At 39.1% G+C, this 13,508-nt stretch overlaps 1 protein-coding gene across 1 annotated transcript in view; it reads right to left on the reverse strand.

Moving 5' to 3' along the window:
- Positions 1 to 13,508, reverse strand: part of LOC121287125 (brefeldin A-inhibited guanine nucleotide-exchange protein 2-like) — a 118,280-nt gene that overhangs the window by 59,323 nt on the left and 45,449 nt on the right. Inside the window, exons 6-10 of the mRNA XM_041204689.1 lie at positions 12,695 to 12,959; positions 9,834 to 9,923; positions 8,952 to 9,124; positions 2,554 to 2,687; positions 554 to 788 (exon numbers count right to left, since the gene is read on the reverse strand). Of these exons, the coding sequence (XP_041060623.1) occupies positions 554 to 788; positions 2,554 to 2,687; positions 8,952 to 9,124; positions 9,834 to 9,923; positions 12,695 to 12,959 (897 nt within the window). The remainder of the gene's footprint in view (positions 1 to 553; positions 789 to 2,553; positions 2,688 to 8,951; positions 9,125 to 9,833; positions 9,924 to 12,694; positions 12,960 to 13,508) is intronic.

A 13,508-nucleotide genomic window follows, 5' to 3' on the forward strand; every position in this document is an offset into this window, starting at 1 on the left:
TTCGTGTCTGTGTTCTGGCTTCCTATAGCAAGCCAATTTTTTGTTTTGTGCCTCTGCTAATTTTAGATGTGCGAATTTTTGTGTTTATCAAGGTGGTCATGGTAATAGAAGTTAGTCCTTTGAAACAAAGTATGCCAGACACACTATATAAAGCATCAAGTGGTTCCAGACACAGAGTAAAGCTCCTAGTGTTTGGATCCAACCAAGTGCCATACTCTGTTTCTCTCTCTACAGATGCTGCCAGACCTGCTGAATTTGCAGCATACCTGCAACATTTCTGACTTCAAAGCAGCTCCTAGCCTACCTGAACAATTAGCTGCTTGAGAAATTACAGGCTTGAAACAATATACAAATCACAGGGTACAAAACCATCCATAGCTGTTGAAAATCAGAGTACAACACCATTGTATTGTTCTAAAAGTATCCATATAAAAAACTGATCAGTGGTTTTTCAGGAATTGATGGTACATTATAAAATGGAGAGAACATGGACACTGCAGCCAATGCTTTAACATCACACAAATGTACTACTGAAGAGACATTAAAGTCATACCTCAATTTGCATTTTTAAATGAATCTTGAAGTGTGAGAGAAGTGTAAGGAAAATAGCCAGTGAAAGTTCAAATACATCTGGTACACATGAGACACCATTTTTGGATAACGCCACACAAAGGTATTGTTTAATTGCATTGATAAACATTTCATTAGTTTTGAAGACAGGACCAGCATTTTGAAGGACTGACAGAAGTAGTTGCAGTGAAATTATCTTCGACCGCAGCTCATGGGACCTAGAAAAAAATTGTTCGAAGTAAATTTTTTATTAAGAACTATACATACTATCAGATAATATACATGATTACACTAAGTACCATATGTGCCAGAAACAACCGCTATTCGGTTGTGCTATTGAGAATTCAAATTAATATTAAAGACCTAAGAATCACTCACTATAAATATTGCAAACAATTCTATACATTCAGTAGCCAGTGCTGTAAAACTGGGAATAAAACCAAAAGTGGATTCTAAATTTCCTCTTATGAGTTATTTTGTACGACTTTGGATAATTCTTAACAGCACATCGAGAATCATTCACTAATTTTTTTTTGAATACCCAAAGTATTTTTCGATGTGACTCCATTAGTTTAATTTTTTTTTCCTCTAGATCTATTGAATAGCATACACAGAGGATTAATGATGCCTAACTAACCTTTGTGTAGTAGAGTTAAGTTTGGTAGTAGCACAATTGTTTGTGAAATTTACTAAAATGAGCTCCAAATTATGCAAGTAAAATTACATTTATATAAAAACAAGTCAGTTGCTTCATATAATAAATGGGAGAATTTTACCTGTACTAAATGGTACAACTTTATGACCCAGTTTTAGAAATTACCCGTAAGATACACAAGGCTCAGCTGACCACTACTAATAGGAATTAACCCAAAATTTTTGTTGTTGTTGTTGCTGCAATGGCACAACTCACATTAAACAATGCGAATTGAACTTTCTACCTCATCCTTCAGATCGCACCATATTTGCATTGCAAAGTGGAGGATTTGAGAATTTATAATGGTGCAACGATGTCAACATTGTATTTGGGAACGCATATACATCATACCCAACATTCCATCTCCTTAACCAATGAACTAAAGGATAGAGAAGAAACAGAGCAAACAACAGAGAATGAAATAGGCTGAGTTAAGGTCAAATTATGTGCTCAGAGGCACAATGAGTGGATTGAGAGAGGAGAGAGGCAAAGAATGAGCAAGAAAAAAATTGAGAATAAGCAGATGTGAACATCGAAACCCAGTTGTGTTTGGGAATTGTACTGATTGTCGAAAAGTTATTCAAATGAATAGCAAGGCAGGTACTTAAAATGCACAAACGTTCTTACTCAGACACTGCATCCCAAAATGACTTCCCACAAAATATTAAATTTCATTTCTGATTGTTAAATCAGCTTTAAAATCCTCAAAATTGCTGCCTCTGACATTACCAGGAATGTGGATGGCAGGTCTGGCACAAAAAGTCCTGCAAGGACAGATCTTTAAAAAGCTTAAAAAAAGGAACAATTTAATATTTGTTGGAGTAAAAATCCGCAGCTTCGTTTGTTTCCTTCTGGACATCCAAGGCTAAGTGTCATATCAGGACCATAAATCAAGTCATCAACAGGATCCTAACGATATGAATTACTAGCCCTAAATGGAAGTTTAATTTGCATTCATGTCACAAATCCAGCAATTTCATTATGTGCAAATAATTTCAATGGGAGGCTCCTGATGGGGTTACAATTCTTTTGGTTTTGTCGCTGCTAACAACAGAGCTGCACAAATAGTCCAGCAATTTGTGGAGAATGGGAACTCATGGCATAGCCCCTCTTCTCTAAAAATCACTTGATATTTCACAACTGATCGTGGTGGGTGTCATGAATTTCCTGGTAATTTTCTGACAATATCTGGGCCAGTGTTGTGACTGATCTTTTTTGAACAACAAGCTAAGATTGCACAGTCTAGTTTATGTACAAGATTTTTTTTTTATGTCTTGGCAATCACTTACTTTGGATCTGGAGGTCCATCACTTAATGGCTTCATGGAAAGCTTACAAAGGGATCTGAAGACCAAAAACGCATCTTTCTGCAAAATGTGCGAGAATTTAATACCAACTGGAGGTGGTACCACAGCTTCGGACTCCTAGTACCAAGATAAAATGTGATATTAAGTTAGAGCTGCAACATTTATTGTCGCTGTTTCATTTTAATTTCGCAGGTTTCTCCATCCACCTGTTCCCTTAAACAGGCAAGCATTTCCACAAAATTTTTTATGGGACAAGAAGTGAACACTTCAACTTAAGTACATAGGCATAAAACCAAATGATCATTGCAAGTGGTTAGATACTGCAACTGATACTCATGCCTGCGTCTTAGGAAGCTTGCTGATGGATACAATGTATTCTACCTTAAACATTCAGGCTGTTAGAAGGTGAGGAGAAGAAAAGGAAATTGCTAATTGGCATGAGTTGTGGCTCAACAAATGTTGAGCACTGATGGTGCAATGATGTAGAATTTTGGGAAATATCATATTTGATCTTATAACTTAAGTTTTATTTTAAAAAATCAAGAAGAAAAGGGGGAAAGGGAAACATTACCATTATGAATAATAATCACTGTGTCTGGAGTGGAGAAACGGCACCTGTAGCTTTACGTAGAAAAGTTGAAAAATAGGTTGAACTAACTACTGGCAAGGTTTAAGCAAAAAATATGCAATCACTGAACAACTATAATTGTCTCCAGATTTTTTGTTCAGTTAACTATATTTTTAAAAGCATCACATAAGAATATATAAAGATAAACAGCCAAGATAGTTCAAAACACACTTTTTTTTTAACTTCCTTAAGACAGTGAGTAGCTGGGCCATAAATAGCAGGAAGGTCTCAAGTTTGATATCTGACATACAAAGAGATTAGGAGAGAAGTTAATAATTAGGAAGGAAAAGGGGAACGATGAAGTTAAATTATCAAGGAGCATAAATCAAATTAGCAAAATATTCTACAGGCACATTAAAAAAAGGAAAATTATGATGCAAATACTGCCACTAAGGGACAAAGAAGTTAAAATCACAGGCAGAGACAGTTAAGTGGCAGGGATATAAATAATTACTTTGCTTCAGTATTTACCAGGGTGGACATGACATCAGAAGATGAGATTATTTTAAATATGGTTCTTTAATTTCTAAAAAGGAGAAATCGTAAAGGAACTAATAAAACTCAAAATTTGAAAAACTCCATGACCTGAATGGATTGCATCGAGGTATTTTAAAAGAATCTAGAGGAGAACTAGCAGAGGCACTATTACGTCATTACTTAATAATTTATTAGAAAAAGGTGCAGTGCCAGAAGGCTGACAGATAGAAACGTTTCATGTATTTTAAAGGAGAGAGGTAGAACAAGTCTAGGGAACTATAGACCAGCCAGCTTAACAGTGGTGGTAGGAAAAATAATGTAATCCCTGCTGAAGAATATAATAGAACATCTAGAAACCAAAAATATAATGATGCATAGTCAGCACAGGTTTCAAAATGTGAGGTCTCACTTGAGCAATCACAATGAATTATTAGAAGATATAAGAGAGAATAGACAAGGATAATGTAGCAGATGTAATTTAACTAGATTTTCATAAGGTCTCCAAAAAGGCGCCCCACAGTAAACTCATGATAAGAGCAGAGTATCCAGAGTCAGGGAAGAAGTAGCAGAATAGATACCTAGCTGGCTGCAGATAGAAAGCATCAAATCAGGGGAAAGAATAGCTATTCAGAGTGGCAGAAGGTAGAAAGTGAGGTCCTACAAGGATTAATGCTAGAACCAAAAAAAGGAATGAAAAAGTAGAGAAGTTATGCTACACTTGTATTGAACCCTGGTTAGGCAATACCCTGAGTAGTCTATACTGTCCTGGTCGCCATATTATTTGAAAAGGATATAGATGCAATGAAAAGGGAGTAATAAAGATTTACAAAGTTAATACCAGAAATGAGGGGTTACACCTTTCAGAGAAAGAACAGGCTGGATGGCCAATGCCTTGAAAGGAGAAAAAAGTGTTGTGACCTGGTAGAGTTCTTTAAAATTAGGAATGGTTTTGACACAATGAGATTCTTTCCAGTTGTGGGTTAAAGCAAAATTAGAGGCCATCAATTTATCATCACCGAGAAGTAAAATGGGGAATTCATAAAAAGTTATTTATTTGGACAGCAATGAGAATGTGGAATTTGCTAACACAGGAATGATTATGGGGAATAGGAGAGATGGGGCTGAATCTTCCGAGGAGTGGCAACCACCATAAGATTGCCACTCTACTCTTTTTTTTGCCTCGCACCAGTCTCATATTTCTCACCCAGACTTCCAAACCAGGCCTCTTCAGAAATGTGGAGCTTTCTTGGAGTCCTTCCTCTTGGTGCAGGATTGCTGGGGAACTCAAGCTGCTTCCCATTTTTACAGCACTAGCTGCCTTATAAGTACAAAGTTTAAAGGTCCCAAAGCCAGTTGGGGAAGCTACAGAGAGAAGGCAAGTATCTAGATATTTGTGGGTGAGGGGGCAGAGTGGATCGGGGGGGGTCAGGGAGTGGGGTAGACCAGGGTTCAGTAGTATTAGTTACCCAGTAGTCACAACGTTTTAATCCTAACTTTTCCTGGGTAACTATTCAGCTAAGTGAGTTGGAGCCCTCTCATTTCTCCAACTTTAACTAGGAGTTTGAGGGTTCCAGATGTGAGGGAGTTGCCTAACAGAAGTCCAAACTTCCCAGTCAATTCACACGTAGTCAGCACGTCAGGACATCCAAGGGGTCCCCCAGTGCATTCTCTGGGGTATGACCAGCTGGAGATTGGAAGATCAGGGCCATTTTCTTTAAGAAGAGGCTAGCTAAGCATATAAATGAAAAAGGAATAGAGGATTGATACAGTTAGATGAGAAAATGTGTAGGACAAGGTTTGAGAGGAGCATAGCTACAAACTGATTGGGCTAAATGATCTGTTTCTGTGTTGTATATTCTATCTACCATTTGCTGATTTAGCTGATCTGAGCCACACCTGTGGTACAGATGTGCCACAACAGACACATTGCTCCAGAGCTAAGGCAAAGAAAATCTGTCAGGACTTGTGCTCCTAATTGTTATTCAGTAACCCTTCCTGAAAGTGTATGAGAACCTCTGGTAAACAAAGATTAGGCCTTGTCTATGGATGCCAATATTGTCAAATAACTTGCCAAAGCTGTCCATTAAAGCACCAACTTGAATAGTGACTACTTGTATCAGAGGGTGATCAGCACCTATGGAACTGCATCTGAGCAAACTGTAAATGCCCTCAGGAGAGAAGGGTAGAAAATGGGGCATGCTAAAATCCTAATAATATTTCAAAGGAAAACTTGATGGTAGAGTAAGGAGCAATATGTTGGATGACAATTCATTGCCTCATGTTTCCTTCACCTCTCTGCAACTTAAAAGATGATTGACCATCTTCCTCCACTGTCTTTCTTCCATTGATGGCCTCTGCAGAATTCCCCCTCAGTTTCATTTCCACCCATTTCAGTGTGGCCAGCACAGCTATCACAATAAGTTGATCAGTTTTCATACTGATGCAAACAATAGCCGACATTATCTCTGCATCACCATTCTGCTCCATGACTGTCTTGACATGAAATTGTCAATGAGCCAAAATCTGACCTTCTAGCAGAACATCAACCCATTTTTGGCTTCTATAAGATCCCAGAGGCTTGTGCCCATTCCTTTTCCTGAAAAGCCATCAAACCCAACACAGCTCTAGTGTACTTTTTGACCTTGAGCCAAGTTACCTGATCATAGTCCATCAGCCCGTTTCCTCCTCCTCTGAAATACTATCTCCTTCCATAAAACGCATTGCTGCTGGCAATCTCATTTATGCTTTCGTCAACTCTAGAATCAACTTTAACAATTTTCACTACAATACCGGTGACAGAAACTTTAGCCTTCACCAACTTTCTCTCAAAATTCTCCTACATTGTTTCACTTGACACTTATATTGAAGAGTTTCCTTACAACAACCTTTTGGACAGTGATCTCATCTTCCTTCCAAATTCCCTTCTATTCAGGTCTGAATACTAAATATAAAGATATTTTATGACATCAACAGGCTTCATATAAATGTTGGCCATAAGCTGCGTAATGGTGGATGATGACAGTACTCATCCAGTTGCTGATATGTTTTCTCCTTGAGCCAATTCAATCCTTGTGGCGATGATGTTAGGCAGGGAATTCCAAGATATTTACCCAGGAGTATGAGAGATGTGGAAAAGGATTTACAGACGATAGTAAGCCCACAACATTGGTGTTCATCCTTTTAGATATTTCAAGTTTTGGGTCCTCAAGGTGCTTTCCAAGCAACCTTAGTAACCTGCTGGAATGCATCCAGCAGACAGTGTACACAACAGCCGCACTTAAAGGATAATATTGTCTGGTCAATTATCATGATAGGTGAGTAACTTGTAGGTTCAATTTGTCCTTTTTTTAATGTGGATAGGACACAATTGGGCAATTTAACAAATCATTTGGTGGATATTATCCTAGCTGTGGTGAAATAGATTGAGGAGAACAGGTAGTTACAGTTCACAGGTCTTCAGTACAACAGCCAAAACGTTATCAGTCTCATAGGCTTTTCTGTGTCAGTGCTCTCAGCTGCTTCTTAAAGTCACATAGGATGAAACAAATTGTTTGGGCCTTGATATGAAAGATGGTGGTGGGATCTCAGGATGAAGCCAAATATGATTGCTCACTTGGCATTTCTGGTTGAAAATGGTTGTAAATACATCAGGCTTGTCTTTTACATACACATACCAAGCTCTGCCATTACTGAGAATGAGTATGCTCATGGGGCCTCCTCCAATTAGCCACCTCATAGTCCAACATTTTCAATGGGAAATTGCATAGTTAAGAATTTCTCTTGAATCCATTGGCTGTTGAACTGCTTAGCTCCATCTATATCCAGCTGCTTAAAGTCTTTAACATATAGTTAGCCCAATTTTGTAGCCTCATGTTAGGTGTATGCATAGTGCTGCTCTTCTTCATTGTGTCATTTTTCAGATTGATGGAGAATGAGGGATGTGCTGTACTTTGAGTTACAGATTGCAGTAGCATACAACACTGCTGCTGATGGGGGCCAACAGCCACTCACCGACAGCTAATTTTCAGTTTCTTCAGGTGTCATTCGACTTCTCCTTAAGCATGGTGGTAATGCCACACAACACAACAGACTGCATCCTCAGTCAAGACAAGAGCCAAAGATCAGAGAAGGGGCCACAGCCAAGAATGTTGTTAAATGAAAGAACTTTAAGCCAAAAATAAAAGACGGTGACTGTTGGCTTCACTTGCACGAACTGCCTTTGACAATTTTTTTTTAAAAAGCAAGATTTTCATGAACTCACTGAAGAACAAGGTAGTAACTAAGATGCAGTAATTCAGTTATTCCGTAATGATGAGATCACAAGTAGGTGGTGTGTGGGCTGAAGATGGTTAAAGAAGATGGAATTGAAACCTGAGAAACAGAGTGAACAGGGTTGAAAATATGGAGTGGGGCGGGGTGTCACCAAAAGAATGGAGGCTGTGCAATATAGCACAAGTTCCTGGGGAGCCTGAAAGTTTACTGAAAATTGTTACAAGATAAGCGATCAGCTATATTAGAGAAAAAGCTATTTTAGAGGAGATTATAATGCAACAAACATAGGGTGCCCACAAATTACATGGTAACTTCTGCAGGAATGTACTGTGAGCAGTGGAGTACGTGAAGCCTGTTAGGAACAGCAGCAGCAGACCTGATCGTCAGGAGCTCCGAAGGCAGTCCGGGTTCTTATAAAATTTCCGATTGGTATTCTAAACTAGATGCAGTGGTTACATTTGCACAAATTGCTACTGCTCAACTTCATAAAAAATCTTTTATTAAAAAGCTCAATTAAGCTTCCAAACCTTATTTGAAAGTACACAGAAAGACCCCAAAAAAATAGCTTTTATCTCTGACTGTTGCCAAATTAGTATTTGTGCATTATAAACAGGCCTACTTGAATTGCCAAAAGATCTGAGAATTGCACTGCAACAAAAAGTGCAGGACCTAACAGACCAGATACAAATAGAACTTTGTACACAATGAGTGATCCATTGTACTGAACTATAAAAAGGAAACTACCTGTCCCTTTAATTCTCCAAATCCCCTGCATACCAGTTGTGTTCTTGATTTAGGCTAAACAAAGAAAATGAAACTTATGCATACATAAATACAACTCAAATACACGTTTGCACAGATTGTTTCTGACAATTATACCAGGTCGAACCATAGCTCCAGCTGGGGAGCACAAAATAAGCATTAATAATTTCAGTGTCAATGCACCAGAGTCCTTGAAAAAGTAGAGCCGAGATTCTAGCAAAAAATAAAATTAGGTTCCTTACCTGTATATCATTATACGGTGTGGACTGCCTATCAATTAGTGAAGTACTATCAGGCAGCGGCAGTGAGCCTTCAGGGATTCCATTAGTTTGCAGGTTTCCAGCGCATTCAACAGCAGCTTGGTTTTCAGAAGCTGCTTCCATAGGTCCATTTTCTTTGTTTTTTGCTTCTACCTCTTAAGCAAAAAAGAAATTATCAAAACACATTTCTGCATATAATTTATTCAATAGCTAAGGAAAACTGGATAAATAAATGCACTTCAGCATCTTATAAAACTGTCCCATTCAAACATTAAATTATGCCGCATTGTGTGTGAAAATATATGTTTTTTGGCATTTCTTCAAAGATTTGTACAATTGTTTTGTTTGCAACTACTCTAAATGACTTTAAATTTGTTAATAAGATTTTGCTAAATTCTTGGAAAGTTTCCTATTTAAAAGTAAGCTTATATAATTCATACAAGTTAAAGGCTCTCTAGTTCCAAAGCATATGTCTTTGAAATATCTGATTTTAGAACCTATTTAATATTCCAACAGCAAACCCAATTAATCAAAACATAAAATATACATTTATCATTCAAAAACAATCGGTTTCCACAAGTATATTGACCTTTCTTTCCCCTACTCAGGAATATATTCCTGGTTCAACAAAACCACAGACCAGCTGTCGACATTGAGACACATTAACTTTCATGAAATTTTCTCATACTAATCTTGAGCTGGCTGCTGTAAAGGTGGTTCAACTGATCAGGCAACAAATCACTCAGCAAATTTACTGCCTGCAAAACACACCCAGTTTCTACATGGCAGCTTAAAAACAGAATTCTTGAAAAAAAATTTGGGGGTGGGTCATTAAAATTATTTCATCAAGATCTCATGAACTACCTCCAGTCACAATGGCCACCACTTCCTCCAATATTTGTCCCACAATATCTTCTGTTTTCACATCTTCCTCAGGATTTTCATCCACATTCCCTTAAGTTAAAACATAGTGGTTAGAGTCCAAAATTGTGCCTGAAATTTTGATCAAGACAGCATGCAGATAAAACATTGAGGCATGCTAAATTCTCATTTTAATATCTGAAAGTGCATTAAATTTGGAATTTGGCACTGGCACACATAATAGAAATAGTAGAACCATTAATCGTCATTTAGAAACATTCATAGAACTGAGCAAACGTGATAGCATCAGGATATATTTTTTTCCAGCTTCTCTGTGTCATACAAAACTTTGTTTTTACAAATGCCTTATTCCTAAGTTTGGTCAACGCCTCTATGGCATAATGAAAAAAGTATACAATGACTTCCCTTCCTTTGCTGTAACAGTCATTCCATTAGTCCTTGGTCAAGCGTGGCTATCAATTGCCTATCGGGATATCCAAATGAACCCGTGGCCTACAAGCCCGTGGGTTTAAGTACTGCAACACCTCCAACTTACACAGAAAATTATGATATAGCAGAAGGGTGCTAATTTGAACATGACCAATCTGCAGCCATGGAATTTAACTTATAGACAGTAAAATGCCCTGAGTAAACATACATACAGCCCTTGATACATAAAATTCCTTCAGAGCTGAGAAATTAACACTCATCCACAGACCAGTATATTTAGTGACCAGCAATTGAGGCTGGGGATACGGCTGAACCAATGACCAAGAAATTGCTCCAAGCTTAAAAACAGCAGCTGAAACTATATCAGCAACAGGAACTGGAAGAATATTTGCCATTTAAATAATACTGCAGTGGAGGATTGAAGCACAAAGCCAAATGTAGCTCCGCTACAAAAACAAAAATACCTGGAAAAACTCAGTAGGTCTGGCAGCATCTGCGGAGAGGAACACAGTTAATGTTTCGAGTCCGAAAGACCCTTCAACAGAACGAAATAAAAATAGAAGAGAGGTGAAATATAAGCTGGTTTTGGGGGTGGGGGGTGGGGGGGGTGGGTTTGCCGAAGGGTGAAGGGAAGGGATCGAAATAGACTAAAAGTTAGAGATAAAACAATGGATGGAAATACATTTAAAAATAATGGAAATAGGTGGGAAAAGAAAAATCTATATAAATTATTGAAAAAAAGGGGGGGGATTGGAAATGGGATGGGGATGGAGGAGAGAGTTCATAATCTAAAATTGTGTAGCTCCGCTACACTCCTTTAATTGGCAGTTCTCCTTCCCAGCTCCCAATTTAGTCTCAACTCCTCCCGCAGACTGAAAGTGCAAATACTACATTTATATGGCAGTTCCTCTGACATGTCCTCCTACTTCCTTAACCGAGGTTTTCCACCCATGGTGGTTGATGTGTCCGGCCCATCTCCCACGTAACCGCCCTCACACCTTCTTCTCCCTCCCAGAAACATGATAGGGTCCCCAGTGTCCTCATTTATCACCCCACCAGCATCCGCATTCAAAGGATCATCCTCCGCCATTTCCGCCAACTCCAGCATGATGCCACCACCAAACACATCTTCCCTTCACCCCCCGCCCCCACCTGGCGGCATCCCGCAGGGATCGTTCCCTACAAGACACCCTGGTCCACTCCTCCATCACCCCCTACACCTCAACCCCCTCCACGGCACCTTCCCATGCAACTGCGGATGGTGCAACACCTGCCCCTTTACTTCCCCTCTCCTCACCGTCCAAGGGCCCAAACACTCCTTTCAAGAGAAGCAGCATTTCACTTGCACTTCCCTCAACTTAGTCTACTGCATTCGTTGCTCCCAATGCTGTTTCCTCTACATTGGAGAGACCAAACGCAGACTGGGTGACTGCTTTGCAGAATACCTTTGGTCTGTCCACAAGCATGACCCAGACTTCCCTGTGGCTTGCCATTTCAACACTCCACCCTGCTCTCATGCCCACATGTCCGTCCTTGGCTTGCTGCATTGTTCCAGTGAAGCTCAACACAAACTGGAGGAACAGCACCTCATCTTCTGACTAGGCACTTTACAGCCTTCCGGACTGAATATTGAGTTCAACAATTTTAGATCATGAACTCTCTCCTCCATCCCCACCCCCTTTCCGATTTTGCCCCTCCTTTCTGTTTTTTTCCAATAATTTATATAGATTTTTCTTTTCCCACCTATTTCCATTATTTTTAAGTGTATTTCCATCCATTGTTTTATCTCTACCTTTTAGCCTATTTCGATCCCTTCCTCCCCCACCCCACCCCCACGAGGGCTATCCGTACTTTGCTCGTCCCGCTTTCTACCCTTAATTAGCACATTCCTTTAGATAATATCACCACCTTCAACACCTCTTTGTCCTTTTGTCTGTGACATCTTTTGGTTATCTTCACCTATCACTGGCCCTCTATCCAGCTCTTCTTGTCACCCCCCCACCCCCCCTTAAACCAACTTATATTTCACCTCTTTTCTATTTTTACTTAGTTCTGTTGAAGGGTCATTTGGACTCGAAACGTTAACTGTGCTCCTCTCCACAGATGCTGCCAGACCTGCTGAGTTTTTCCAGGTATTTTTGTTTTTGTTTTGGATTTCCAGCATCCACAGTTTTTTGCTTTTATCTTAATTGTCTACTTACTCGATTGTTCCTTTGCCGTGACAGTAATTAACACCTCATATTAAACAATATTAAACTATTTTAAGCCATGTTCAGTTGTAATACTCTTATCAGTGATATTCTCCTGTAACTAGATTTGGCTGGATTGCAGTTTTACTACTCTGCAGATTTACATTTTTTTGACACGGTTCTAAATAATAGTTTTTAGCCAAAATTTCAAATAAATATGAACACCTGCAGTACGCAAAGAAAAATCAGATGCTACATGGTCGTCTTCTATATGGTCTGCTGTTGTCCCATTTTCCGTTTCTGAGATTCCAGATTGGGTTTTCTCCTGCATGGTATCCGCTTCCCCCTCTGTAGAAGCCAGTCTGCAAGAATGTTCTTCTATTCTATCAAGTTGTGGAGATCCAACTAAACTATGAGGTCCAGGAGACTGCTGAAGCTGATGTTGATGCTGTTGCTGCCTGCCTTTCTCTAGATCTTTAGCCTCGTGTACCTGCAAAGTGGATAGCCAGATTCCAGTGTGAGAAAATTGTCTTAACTATGGTAGCTTTACAACAGTTTTTGGAACAATAATTCATCTAGGGGGTAAGGGGAGTACGAAGGGGTGATAGGGCATGGGGGAGATTCCAACAGCAAGTTCTGGTCATCCTGAAAACATTATGTCGGATGATTCACTATAGGATCTTGATGTAAGTGGGTTCAAAAGTATTAGCCTATACTTTTCTAACATATTGTTTGAGTGTATGCCAAAAAAGCATGATTAAAAGCAAAATTCTGTTAAAAGTCAGCTCCTCTATATGGCTGAAAATCTGTTACCATGTTGGACATGACAAAATTGTCAAGGCATATTGCTGGCATGGTGAACCAGAATTATACTTGGAGCATCTATTCATTGCTTGAAGCCCAAAATTTAAACAAATTTCCAACACTGTTTCCTGGCCTGCTGTTGCTTCAAATGTAAGCAACATTTCAGCCAAAGATATTGAAGTTGAAAAAATAGCCCTTAATGAGTGAAGAGTTACAGCCATGACTTAAAAAAAAC

This window comes from Carcharodon carcharias, chromosome 14, assembly GCF_017639515.1.
Source record: "Carcharodon carcharias isolate sCarCar2 chromosome 14, sCarCar2.pri, whole genome shotgun sequence".
In the NCBI taxonomy this organism is placed as follows: domain Eukaryota; kingdom Metazoa; phylum Chordata; class Chondrichthyes; order Lamniformes; family Lamnidae; genus Carcharodon; species Carcharodon carcharias.